A 13,891-nucleotide genomic window follows, 5' to 3' on the forward strand; every position below is an offset into this window, starting at 1 on the left:
ATGCGATTAATCGCGATTTAACACTAATGTTAATACAATACAAAATATTATTGTATAAATATTTCATAAATATTAAACATATTTTACAAGGTTTTCTTTTATCCTCATTCTTTTGCTTTTAGAGTAAACATTATATAATATATAAAAAGTATATGAAATATAATAAAACTATTAAGGATATGTATTATATTATATTATATGATATTATATTATATTATTATAATCACATTGCAATATTAGATCTAATCTGTGCTGATGCTGATCTGTGCTGATCGGAATTCCAGTACAGATGTTCAGTCAGATGTAACCTAAAACTAACCAACCAAAGCAAAAAGAAAGAAAGAAAAAACACAATGCAGGCAAAATGAACTCCATTTAGAGCCTTACAAGAATCCTTTTCTACCCTGACAGAATTTGTTACATTTCAATTTTCTTTGAAGTAGTTTTCGGCACATTTGATGGTGAGCTTCGAAAGCACCGCATTATCGGCGCAAGAATGGGGCTTTTCAAGGTGTTTATGGATTTCAAAGATCTCTCTCTTGTAGAGCACAGATTGTGTGGTCTGACTGGGTCATTCCCTCAAGAGTCACTTGAAAAATCCACAGTATTTGGTCTAACTCCCGATACTATGTGCGAGCCATGCTAAGACTTCAAGGCATTTGCTTTGTAGCGGAATCTGCTTAGGTTTAGTAAGCATAAAGAAGTCCTCGCGCACACGTATGCACCCTTTCCACAAAAATGTTCCCGAGTGGTAAAATTGAGGAACAGAGCGACCCATCCACTAAGTAAACAGAATGAACTAATGGATCAGCCATCTTCTCCTCCCATTCCAATTATCCAGAGCCATGTTAAGAATATGGCCACGTTGGTAAACGCTGATGCTACACTCTTAAAAATAAAGGTGCTTCACGATGCCATAGAAGAACCTTTTTGTCTAAATGGTTCCATAAAGAACCTTTAACATCTGAAGAACCTTTCTGTTTCACAAAAGGTTCTTTGTGGCGAAATAAGGTTCTTCAGATTACAAAAAGGTAAGAAAGAGATGGTTTTTTAAAGAACCTTTGACTGAATGGTTCTTTGTGGAACCAAAAATGGTTCTTCTATGGCATCGCTTGAAGAACCTTTTGAAGCACCTTTATTTTTAAGAGTGTAATACAGATAATCCCTTACATATACATATCACATTCAGACCGGTCACTTAGCCACCGAACCACACAAGCAGTCAGAGTGCAGGAGTTGAGACCGCCAACAGAGAGAAAGTGCATCCTTCAGGTTTGCACAAGCTAATGAGGAATATGTAAATGGCGTGGGGGCTTATGAGATTACCACTTGTTTGATAGTTATTACAGGTGTTGGTAAACCAGAATTAGGAGTCCAGTTAATGCTGGTCCATTCAGACCCTGATCGATCCCTTAATACAGGCATTTGTGGTCATGTTTGCTTCCCTGAATTGTGCTGTGGTGGGTCCACACTGTGTACTCAATACTCAATGTTTCACTTATTTCCCGACTTTTCTTTCCATTTCTCTGGCCTCTGAACACAATGACACAACATACCTGGAAACCTTAAACTCAGTTGCATATATGTCATGTTTTTACATCCAGATGCAAAGAAGACTGTATTTTACCTGATAAGAACAGTTCCTCTGTGAAAGCATCCGTCTTATATTTCCCTGCTTTCTCTCACTTTGGAAGCTGCACTCGCAAGTTAAAGAAGTCATTAAGCTTATCCAGACGCAACAAAAGAAAGATTTTGCAACGGCAAACAGGAGTGTCAAATCAAACAGATTTGCGAAAGAGGCTTTGGCGAGTTGGTGAGGTCCATACCAATTTGGAGATTTCAATGCTCTCTTTTTACTCCTGGGAAAATCACTGGACTTGTTTGAAGAAGACAAAAGCACTAACTATGTAGAGAACAACTCAAGAATGTTATGTAAGATTCGGCAGTTGTGAAGGCAGCCGGGTTTGCAAAGAAAATCTTAACGAAACAAGTCTATCTAGAACAATTTGGCCAGAAAAAATGGAAACTAAACTGATGTATCATTTACATTGATAAAACGTCTTTTTTTTTCATATGTCTGAATCCTCCAACCACATTCAAATTTCTCTGTCTGGATCTGCAATTGTCAGGACCATCTGACTGTGAATATCCTGTGAGCCAATCAGTTTAAGGTAATCAAACAGCATGTACTGCAGGAACTCAAATAAAATAACATTGCTAACTGCAATTTCCTTCACCTGGACAGAAGAACGATCCAACATTTGTTTAAAACGTTAAGGCAAATTACTGAGCAGATCGCCAACCAGACCACATCTTTCTTCAAGAGTATCTAAAATCTCACTCTTAATTGTACTACACTCTAAAAAATGCTGGGTTGTTTCAACCCAACTTTGGGTCAAATATGGACTAACCCAACCGTTGGGTTAAATTTTTACATGAAATTTTTAACCCAAAAGTTGGGTTAGTCCATATTTGACCCAAAGTTGGGTTGAAACAACCCAGCATTTTTTAGAGTGTATAATAGATAATTACAAGCTTTTGGTGAAAAAGAAAAAAAAAACATTTAATGTCAACTTAAAGCCAGCCTTTTTACTTCATGAAGCAATAGCTGTGTGAGAATGAAGTATTTATTATTCAGATCCGTGTGATCGTAATTACTGTGAAAATGCATCGCAAATTCATGAGAAAACCCACTTAAATAGTCTTAGAATAGATGGCTTAAGAATTATGAATTCAAAAGACTTTCTCTGCAGGATCCGCGCTGACATCGCCCTCTGCTGGAAGCCAAACGACACTTGATATAATTCTAGACGTACCGTGAGGACGTTTTCATATTAGCACTAAATAAGCACAAGAAGTGTGTTATTGTTTTAAGATTTGATGGGGATGAGAATTTACCACTCCTTTCAGGCTTATTTGGGGGGGGGGGAACACTTTCGGTGGGATAACAATCATTTATAATTGGTTTTAATTGTTTATTTGTAATGTTCAGATAAGTTCAGAGTTTAATAAAGTGCAAAAAAAATAAAATTGGAAAACGAACGAATCACTGTAGATAGATAACTAAAATAAATAAATAATATTTAGTTCAGGTTAGACGTTGTAAAGGTTAATCCTGATAAAAGTTCTTCATATTCATATTCATGATGAAATGTTGTTTGTTGTTGAAAATACACAGAAACAAACATGAATATAAAGCTAACATTTGAAACTTGGTAGATATGCTCTAATTAGATTTTAAAACACTTCTTTCTCATAAATATTAAGATTTAAATTGGGTGAATGCGCTATTCAGTGTGCTTGTAAGCAAGCAAATAATCTCTCTCGCGCGGCCAAAACAAAACTGTTCCCTTGAGAAAAACGCTAAACACCATGTCATTTCAACTCTATTGCACCGTTTTAAAATTGATTGTGTTCCGCAACCTGAGGCGAATTAACGCTATGCATTTAAACGTTTTCAATTGTATGTCGGTTTCTTGTGTTCCTCTTGTTCCAATGTGGCCAACAACACAAGCCCGGTCATTGTAACAAGGCGCTATTCCTTCCTAGAAAAGACCAGGAACGATGGGAATTTAAGAAAAGAGTATTATTTTGGAGGTGCCACCTATTTGCTGCTCATAAAAACAATATTTAGGTTGTGCTTGAGCGTTACCTCGCTGAATAGGCCCTATTCATGTGGGGTTAAGAGTGTAGCGTGGGTCCTGTGAGGAGGTAGCGTGGGTCCCTGTGTTTTGGGGAGGAGCTGTCAGGGCTTCGGAGGAGCGGGAGAATAGGGACCCGCTAGAGTCTCTTGCTTGGGTTCGAACTGCGGTGATTTAACTGCATAATCGGATTGAAAGTGAGCCGCGGAATTTATGTCAGTTCACATTTCATCAAACGGCGAGTGTGAATTGAAGTCGACAGAACAGAGGGTTAATCCAGAACTAAAGCCAAAATAATTAGGGGCCCCCATCTAATCTCCTGCTCATTCTAACACCCTTGAATGACATTAAAATATGGCAACGCTTGCTGTTGGCAGTCAAATGTGTTCCCCAACTTTAAACGGGCCAATCAAAGCCCAGGCTTTGCTCTTTACTGCATGGAAAAGCAGAGGTTTGCTCATAGGAACCTACATAGTTTTGGGTGTCAACCACAGCAGTGAATAATTCAAACAAGCTTATGTCATTTAAGACAATCTAGAATTGTAAATGAATTGAAAATGAAATATGTTTTAAGAATTTTTATAGGCTTAGCCTACTAGATTTCCTTCTAAAATTAGTTAAATGCAAGCTCATGTTTTACATGTTTTTACATAACTCCAAACCCCAGTGTCCCGATATGTCTCTCTAATAGCACATATCAAAAGGTGGTAAAATTTAATAACATCTATTGCTTTTTACTTTAATGTAGATGTCTGCACGTGCAAATAAGTACTTAGAGCATAAACAGGATCATAAAAAATGTGTACTGCACATCAAGAACCAGAAATTAACTCCATAACTGTGTTAGGTCAAAAGCAATGTTTAAGAAACAAATATTTTACTTACAAAATCTTTTATTCAGAGGGTAGCCAGATGGAGTAACTCTAAAACATTTTGTCACTTTTTTGGTGTACTTTTCTTGGCCTATAAATCAAAGAATTTTCTCCTCAACATAATCTGCTCTCTTCATCCTTTTATTTGATTGCTTTTGAGTTTATGCACATATGTGGATGTTGAATTACTTGGTTTGTGCTTGATGCAAACACTTAAAAGTTTTATCTTTAAGATGTTTCACCATATATTGAAACTTAGAAAAAGCTTTGTAAAAGGAAGAGCAAAACGAAGTTTGTAATGTATTTTTAAGACTTTGTTTGCCAATTAAGCCAAAATGTCATTACATCTGTAATACTCTGAAATGCTCCCCAAAAACTAACCTCATCTTTAGACAAAATCCTAACCATGGCCACCACCCAAACCCTGACCACAGTACACATTTTAAAAAGCTGGAATGTGAAGCATTTGCTCTGAAGCACTTGGAATTGCATTGGACATTGTGAATTGTTCTTTAAAGACAGACATTTTTTCACATGCACTTAGGCCACAACTTACAAATAAGATTTCTTGTTTTCACGCAACTGAAAATCTCTTAAACTTGCCTTTGATTTGATGAAACAATTCAATTTTATCCTTAATTAAACTCACAAAATGTCATAAAGTGTACATTTGTCCGTCCATGTCTGGGAGAGCTGAGGAGAAGCAGGAAGTCAGCCCAGGTCAGGAATGTCAGACAGGAAGTCCTCCCTGTGTTTGGATGACTACTTCTGAAATAGACTTCCCGTTCCCTTCGATCTGTTGGGTGGTGTTTCATTTAAGGTGGTGATAGGGGAGGGTGACCACAAAACACACATATCCCTCAACTGATAATACATCACTAAATAAAGGGGGTGGAAAAGTTATAGAGAAACTGGCAGAGGTCACCCTTTTGTATTTCCTATATAGTCACCAGCTATTTTTAGCATATACTGCTGCTAAGGAAAAACACTAAAAGACAAATCCTTCAAATTTCACCTTAGAAGTTTTGCAAACTGTTAATAACCACAGAAGAATCTGAATCAGCTTGATGAATATTAAAGTAATGCATAATGTATAGTCAGCTGGTCATTATTGCAAAATAAACAGAACAAATATCTTTCTGAAGGGGGTTATTTAGCAATTTCGACCAACTAATTGTATATTATTTACATCAGCAAACCAAATAAATGAATAAATGGTCATTGAATATTTATTTGAATTACAGTAAAAGAGAACGAGACAAAGGAGTGAAATGTGAGACATGAGAAATGTGGGCTATGGTCAATTATACAATTTAGACTGCAGAAAGCTGCAACTGACCAATGAGAATAAAGCATTCCAGAGAGCTGAATAATTATAGTCTATTTATGTATAAACTTACATCAGAATCCATTTCAACACTTCTTCACCAACAGTTGTGTGTACTACGACTTAATTTAGTCATGTTTGTAGAGCATGTTTGGCAGAGACCAGAGACAGATGTAAACACAGTCATGGGGTAAGTCACAGGCCACGACACTTATACAAATAAACACATTCATTAAGGGGCCTCTGAACTTAGGTTCCCCTCATGTTTGCTCTACAACCAGCAGCTGTGAGTGATCACAGGACATTGGTAAGAACTTTCTGGAACAATACAAATGATTGACTATATGTCAAAGCCGCATAAAATCTTTGTTCTATTATCCCAAGCAGTTCCTCTTAAACATATTGGATTATAACTACCTCAGACACAGAGAGGCACTGTTGCACATGAAGGCCACCCCCACACACCGCTCACCATCTGGATCATTTAGAGGGCGGAGTGCCCGCTTTCCCTCCGTCCCTCTTGCGCTCCCTCCCCTCCTCCCTTCCCTTCCTGCCGGCCTCTGAGCAGAGGATGTGTCTGGGAGTGTGAGAGAGGAAGGCTGGCGGTGAAGTGGGTATGTACCCTCTCTCTTCGTCCCCCTCGTTACTCTCTCTGTCTCTGCTGATTGCTCTATCTGGCGACACTGAGCAGGCCCTCTGGGCAGGGCAGTCTCTTAGTGGCGGAACGGCGGACGGTGGAACAACAAGCCTAAATGTCAGACGAAGATAAGAATGACCAAGACAATCGTGAAGGTACACATCCTTTCTGTTTGTTTTCAATGAGGAGAGGCATCTGAAAAGCATTTGTTTATAATGTCATAATCTTGCACTGGTAGAGAAATCTATGTATATTTACATAAACTAAAAAGAATGAAATTTAATATAAGCAGCATAAATGTTTCTGCCAGGGGAACGCTATATAATTAACCCCCAACCCCCATCCTGTATATATATATATATATATATATATATATATATAGATAGATATATATATAAACAACTATGGGTGGAAGGACTTTAAATTTGGTCAAACGCATGCATTTCAGCATGACAGGAAATTAACAACAAGGCCTTGTCGTAATGCACAATGTATGTAACATATACAAAATTCAACAACGTGCTGTGCAAAAATGCTGTCCAATAAGGGAATAAACCCAAACACAGGGTATCAAGGAGCTAATATCATGCAAAAATATATAAAAAGGTATATACATTAGCAAGGTCTGTAGGTTAAAAAAACAACAAAAAACTTTCATTTATAAAACTTTTAGGACATACCTACAACAACCTCTGCCGTCTTTAATTGATGGTATATGGTTCTTCTGCAAGCCATAAATCGTTGTGGGTTTGGCTGGATTCCCAGTGAAGTACTACACTACCCACAATCCTGAAGAAATAACCACCAATTAGAGAAGTCACTGTTACCGTGGCAACATTAATGACAGCACAGCAACACAGCTTAATGACATAATTGAATCAGTCTCACAACACTGTTCATCAACTTTGCAGTCCCTTGTTTTCACAAATGCTAAGAATATTTTCTATATATTAATGCTTGTAAAAAAAATTCAAGTACCATTTTTATATTTAGGCAATACTGTATCACTATGGATGAATAGATGACATAATTTGCAGCACTTTATGGGTTGTTAATTTTTAAAAAACATTAAGTACAAAGTCCTATCTTTATTTTTAATTTTCAAATACCTTTTAAATCAAACTGTAATGTTGTGAATAAAAGATATTCAGGCAGGCACTTACACTTGGTCTCTGCATTATGAACTCTGAGACTGTTTTGCATGATGCTCTTATTTATCAAGGAGGGGGTAAAAACATGCAGTTTCTGCCCTGAAGCTGTTTCTGAGTCATTGTACTGAATTCTTACATACTTTCCCGTGGGTGTTTCAGTTCTTGAGCACCCAAGGGATTGGGGTATATGAAATGGAAATTTTGAAACTCCAGACTTCGAAACGGTCAGGACATCATTGAGACATTCTTTGGAGAAGAGATCAATCTGCTGAGCTTAAGACTTTACTGATGTCAAATTTTTTAGATTTAGCCTTTTGCTGGTTTAAATAATCTCTGTCTCAGGAACACCAGGAAAAATGAAGACTTTCACTGTTAAAGTCATTCATTGTGCAAGTCAGAGAAAACTCTCTCATTCTCAAAAAAGTATGCATTCTTTTACACAATCAGCAATAACTTCATTTAACATTGCTGCTGAACAGCTGCACAATTCATTGGATTTTTCTATGCTGTTGGCTTAAAGGCACAATATGTAAGATTTTTTTATTAAAATACCCAAAAACCCGTGCCTTTAACTCATTTGGCTCAGTAGCATATGGGCTACATATTTTTTCTGCATTTTGACTGACAGATGCCCTTGTCCCAGTCGAGGTGTGGCCAGAGCTGGAGAGAGCCGAGTGTTTGGCTCGGGGTGCTGCGCTGAAATGGGCGTCAGGTGTCTTTTGTCGTCCAGAGCATCTGGAGAGACTTGGACAATACAGGAAAAGGGAGAGTCAACGAACTGCATCGATTCATTCAAGGTTAAAGGTAAGTAGTGGTCATTATTTCACTTCAATTAGAATGCCTCTAAAAAGTATTTGCCCAACAATGTCTGCAAGAAAAGTCATCTGCTCACTTACATTTTTCTTAAGTCAGTTGTACAGTCCTACCTGGAAGGTGTCGACTGGGGTCTTGGTCAATTGCGAGAGGCACGAGCTGAGCTGAGAGAAGTGTCTCATGACTTGCACAAGGCTGACTTGGAGTCCAGGAAAAATTCTGAAGAAGTAACTACACTGGAGACACTTCGGGAGATTTCTGTCTCTCACCGCCAGCTCCTTGCTGCAGTTAGTAACCTACCACGTCTCTATAAAGGTTAGTGATTCCCTGCCCTTTTCAGTGCACAGGGCTGTCCAATCCTTGTCTTGGAGCCCAACATCCTCAAGAGTTTAGCTCCAACTTGTCTCAACATACATGCCTGAACATTTCTAGTTTTCCTGAAGACCTTGATTACCTTGGATCAGTTGTGTTTTTAAATTGATGATGGAGCTAAACTCTGTAGGTACAGCGACACTCCAGGAGCAGTATTGGACACCACTGCCATAGAGCTAAACATTCTCAAGTACATAAAAGTACTTGAAAACAAGCACTTCTAGCTAAGCAAGTTAAATTTTATGAGTCACTGCATTCCAAAGTGTGGTCATTAATAATGTAACACAAGTATGCACACTGCATCACCACTATGGCACTATAGTGTAAAATGTCTTGGACTCCAATTACGTTTTTTTCTTTTAGGTCTAATAGCAAGGAAGAGCAAGAACCTTGCTGAGTAACAAAATTGCTATTAAGGTCGACATGTTTACAGCTAGCTAGCTAAATTGTAACACATATCTATCACACACTTAAGTACTGAGGTTTGCCAGAGTAATGCAAGATTACACTAAGTATGTACATTGGGGCTATCATTTGCTATGCCATCTTTTTCATGTCAGTGCGGAGTATGGTGCTAGAGACAGAGAGACTAGTGGAGTCTCGGAGACTATTGGAAGCTCATGCTCGACTAATGGAACTAGAACGCTGGCAGGATGAGGTACTGCTACAGCTTCAGGGACCCAGGGGATCATCCAGGACGGGGTTAACCTCTGAGGATGAGGAGTTAGTGCGGAATTATTTCTCAGGCGTTGGACGCTTGGTGGATGCCCTTGCCAAGGAGCTCTGGGCAGTGGTGGGGAGTGGTTTGTCACTTGCCTGTCAGAACCCCACGCTTTTTGTGTCAGCTGTACGGATAGTAGAGCGTGAAGAAGGACTAGATCAGATGTTTCTGGAGGAGCGGAGGTCAACATCGGGACAGAACACACCCATGCCCCCTGGGAGACCACGTTGCTGGAGGGACCGCTTCTTCAAGGTTTGATGATAAGCAAGTTTCCTATTGGTAGAAGTACTGGGAAAAATGTTTGTAAGATGACACAACTAAATTTTAAGTGTAAAAAGGCTTTTTTAAATTCACTTAATATGTACCTGTTCTACTATTTGGTCAGGTGATGGAGGAGGCAGTGTCAGCCCGTTTCCGTAGCGTGTCGTACTTGCACACTCGTGGACCAGGGCTTGCAAGTCACTTGTCTGCTCTACAGCACTGCATTATGGGAGACCTTTCAACAGTGCGGCATTTTCTCGAACAATGTGTTCCATCTCACTACCGTCTAACAAGAGCTTATCTGCGCTTCTGCCACCAGTTCTTGCAGAACCATCTTGGACTGGTTAGTGGATGGGAGCTAGAGGGTGGGGAAATCTTCGCTGTTCTTAACTGGGTTCTGCACATATACAATAGGTAAGTAAAGATTATGCTTAAATCAGAATTTGGTCTATGGGTAATCAGAAAGTCCTACACGAGAACTTGTTCTTTAAGCTCAGAGATGATGGGTGAGCCAGCCCTTGTAGCTGAGCTAGACATTGAGGACATGGGACCTCTCATATCTCAGGAAGGTCTCGAGCAGCTGCAGAATAAATATGTCCAAAAAGTTCGGGTAAGATCCAAGGAGGGGTTTTAGTCTCTAAACTTTTTAACATTTACATTATCTTGTCGGAATTAACAGGCCACAAGTTCTTGAGAAATTTTACTGTGATTGTTTGTAGAAGAGTGTCTCAGAGTGGATGCACAAGTCTCTAGAGGTGGAGCTGACAGACTGGCAGAGGGATCAGGAACCAGATATTGACCATGAAGGCTGCTATCACACCAGCCTTCCAACCATCATTGCTCAGGTAATAAAGCAATGACTTAATCTACAATAAGCAAAATTTTGGCACTGATATACATATGAACTACTCTGGTGTCTGTGTTGTTAGATGCTAGAAGAAAATGCACGGGTGGCTTTGATGATAAGTGAAGCTCTGCGGGACCAGACAATCCAAATGGGGCTTTATGAGATGGAGAACCTCCTCAGCCGGTGTGTATAGCCTATTTAGCAATACCAGCAAATCAAAACTCTTATTGATTATATCCAGCATTTTATACTTTCTTCTCACTACATCTAAACAGATTTCGAGATGCAATCATAGAATTTGGGAAGGAGCATCGCAGGGATTCAGCCATAAACAGTAACAAGTTCTACCTCCATTATCTCCTGGCCTGCATCAACAACTGCATCATCCTCAAGTGAGATGGTGTACACGTATCTTTTTACAGTATGTCTGTATTTATGTGATGTTTGTTTGAAAATGTGTGTGTTTTAAATTGTTTTGTGTGCGTTGGAGTTACTTGTAAGCAGTAATTCTTAGATTTAAATGCCTATCTAGAACCTCCACAGAAAGCCTGCAGCAGCAGTTGTGCTCCTTCCCTTCAAACCGGTATTCTCGCATTTCACTTGGACCTCTGGCTGCCCTGGACCGTGCTGTGAGAAAAGCATGTCGCTTAGTCATGGACCATCTCTTGTTTGAGTTGCAACCTCATCTACAGGAGCTCCTGTCTCGTACCTGGCTGGACCAGGGAGAAGTAACCCCAAATATGTGTGGGGTTTTAGAACGTCACTGTGAACTTTACAACAGGGTGCGGCAACCTTGTCGCCAGGTTAGTGTTTACACCAGGCATTAGAAATGATGTAGACCAAACAATAAAATAAGTGAATATACTGTATTTACCCACAATGAAAAATGGCACCCAAATAGCCTTTGCATCATGTGATCTCCATTATCTACAGAGGCTAAAGGAGGAATGTCAGTGGCTAACTGTTGTTGAGTATGTCCGTACACTGATGCAGAAGAGAGTGGTCTGCAGAAATAGTGATGAGCGAAACCAGTTGGCCCAGCGAATGACACAGGATGCTCAGCAGCTGAGGGACCACCTTCAAAGCACGGTGAAAACACATTTACATTAATTTTGGCGGGAATTTTTATGTGGTTTAGGAGCAAGTCTTCTGGCAAGTACACCCAGATAGATAGATTCGGCTTTGACTGAAACAAATGCTTACAATGAGTTCAATTAAAAACATTAACAAATAATAATCAAATTATTGATTAACTGCAAACCTGAATCAAAGCTATTCATGAGAAACTGACTTGAACTTGCACAAAACCGGCAATTGATTGTATATTATCAGGCTTGGGTCAGGCAGCAAACCTCTAGGAACAACACAAGAACAAGTCAATATACGTTTGTGGAAACGAAATTACTCTGAGAATTTCACTCATGTAATGCCATTTTTACATTTAAAGGAAATTGATGGGACCATAGGTGAGGTGAATCCCATAGCTTTGATAATTGCACTGGCTGACATAATCAATTTGAAAGACCCAAACATGCTAATACTGGAGATTTCTGTATTGGTAACCAAGTACCCTGATATAAGGTGAGATTTCAAACCAAGTATACCCAGCATATCTTCAAAATGCATTTGTAATACAGAGATTAATCTATGCCAAGAGACTTATAAAGTGTGTCTTTTCAGTGAGGAGCATGTCTCTGTCCTGATGGATGTAAGAGGGGATGTACCCAAAGACGTGCGGAAGTCAGTACTACATTTTCTGGAGCAGAGCGCCCCACCTTTACCACAAGGATACCGCCCTATATTCACAGAAATCCTTGTGCCCTCTTCCAGCATACAGTTTTGTCTGCCTACTGGAAAATGCACTTGAGAAGCACTCAGAGAAATAACCCTATTGAATTGTATCCGGCCTAATAAACAGGAAATTCATTATTAATTCATCAGTATTCAATAAGACTAGCCTACTCGTTATCTGATCTGTCTTGTCTGAAATTATACTGTGCCCAAATAATATTTACATTTATGATCTCACCAGATGCTTTCTTACAAATGAAAGTGCATAAACAAAATGTACATTCAAGAAATGTTTAAAAATCTTGTTAGTTCTCCAACATGTATGGTAGAAACAAGAGAAAGCAGTGCACATTTTGGCTCATTGTATTTTTAAATATTTGAGGGTGATAATTTTTTCAATGTAAATGTATAACAAAGTTCATGTTACCAAACATAGCATTCTCAAAGCCATTCAATCAATTGCTTTAAAACGTGTATATTGTGGTTCACTATGTATATTGTGGTTGACTATTGGTCAATAAAGCAATGCATATTAAGAAAATATATATAAAACTTATTCATCAATTCATACAAATTCATTAATTCAAGGGTATAACACTAACAACCAATAATTTAAATACATGTACATAAAATGGTACATTAATATAATATACCATTGTACGTCCACTGTACCATGACACATTATTTGACACATTATTTCAGCCATAGTAGTTTTAGTAAGGCTAATATTGGACCCGTAGATCTGTACATTCAATAAAACAGGCTATAAAAATGAGGAATATGAAGAAAAAAAATGTATCAAGGTATTATTTTTGATGTTTGATGTTTAGAGGTATTCACCAATTTGGATTTACTCAATCAATGGGCCAACAACACCATCAGCTAAAAAGTAATGAATCAAATATTCAGGCTATTATAAATATCGGTGATAAAATGTACCATGAAATTTAATATACAAACAATTGCTTCACAATTTATAAAGAACAACTATGACATGTTTTACAATCTTTTCACAAATCCACGAGGAGGGAACCACACATTATAATGTGAGAGCTAAATAATGTTCAACAACACAAAATATTTCTAGACTTTGTTTACACCACACAGAGAGGAGCTTACAAGGCCCTCCCCCTCCCCCACCTCGGTGCCTCAGACCACATCACTGTCATGCTAATGCCTGCATACAGACCACTCGTTAAAGTCACCAAACCAGTTCACAAACTGATACAAGTGTGGCCGGAAGGGTCGTCAGAGGCTCTTCAAGACTGTTTTAACACCACTGACTGGAATATGTTTAAGCAGGCTGCAACATACAATACCACAGACCTCCAGGAGTACTCGGAGACTTCACTGCCTACATCACCAAGTGCATTGATGATGTAACAGTCACAAAGACCATCACTGTCCGGGCCAACCAGAAGCCGTGGCTAACAGGGGAGGTCTACGGACTCCTGAAGA

At 38.8% G+C, this 13,891-nt stretch overlaps 1 protein-coding gene across 2 annotated transcripts; it reads left to right on the plus strand.

Moving 5' to 3' along the window:
• The first annotated feature begins 5,734 nt into the window (after positions 1-5,734).
• On the plus strand, positions 5,735-12,908 carry exoc3l1 (exocyst complex component 3-like 1). 2 transcript variants are annotated; one of them, XM_016483747.1, is made up of 13 exons: positions 5,735-6,632; positions 8,272-8,432; positions 8,537-8,756; positions 9,374-9,786; positions 9,920-10,209; positions 10,288-10,405; positions 10,515-10,640; positions 10,725-10,825; positions 10,918-11,034; positions 11,175-11,445; positions 11,576-11,731; positions 12,090-12,223; positions 12,323-12,908. In XM_016483747.1, the coding sequence occupies exons 1-13, from the start codon at positions 6,593-6,595 to the stop codon at positions 12,507-12,509; spliced, it is 2,334 nt and encodes a 777-aa protein (XP_016339233.1). In that variant the 5' UTR covers positions 5,735-6,592; the 3' UTR covers positions 12,510-12,908. The 2 variants fall into 2 exon arrangements, with proteins under 2 accessions (XP_016339233.1, XP_016339232.1); XM_016483746.1 differs by having other exon boundaries at positions 8,257-8,432; positions 12,323-12,907.
• Positions 12,909-13,891: the final 983 nt, after the last annotated feature.

This window comes from Sinocyclocheilus anshuiensis, unplaced genomic scaffold (assembly GCF_001515605.1).
Source record: "Sinocyclocheilus anshuiensis isolate Anshui unplaced genomic scaffold, SAMN03320099.WGS_v1.1 scaffold1102, whole genome shotgun sequence".
NCBI lineage: Eukaryota > Metazoa > Chordata > Actinopteri > Cypriniformes > Cyprinidae > Sinocyclocheilus > Sinocyclocheilus anshuiensis.

What these genes read in the sequence shown, in the direction of transcription:
- exoc3l1 (XM_016483746.1), top strand. Translation starts at nt 6,593, where the DNA reads ATGTCAGACGAAGATAAGAATGACCAAGACAATCGTGAAG. An exon ending in AATATGTCCAAAAAGTTCGG is followed by an intron (nt 10,406 to 10,514) that starts GTAAGATCCAAG and finishes GATTGTTTGTAG; the next exon opens with AAGAGTGTCTCAGAGTGGAT. An exon ending in ACCAAGTACCCTGATATAAG is followed by an intron (nt 12,224 to 12,322) that starts GTGAGATTTCAA and finishes GTGTCTTTTCAG; the next exon opens with TGAGGAGCATGTCTCTGTCC.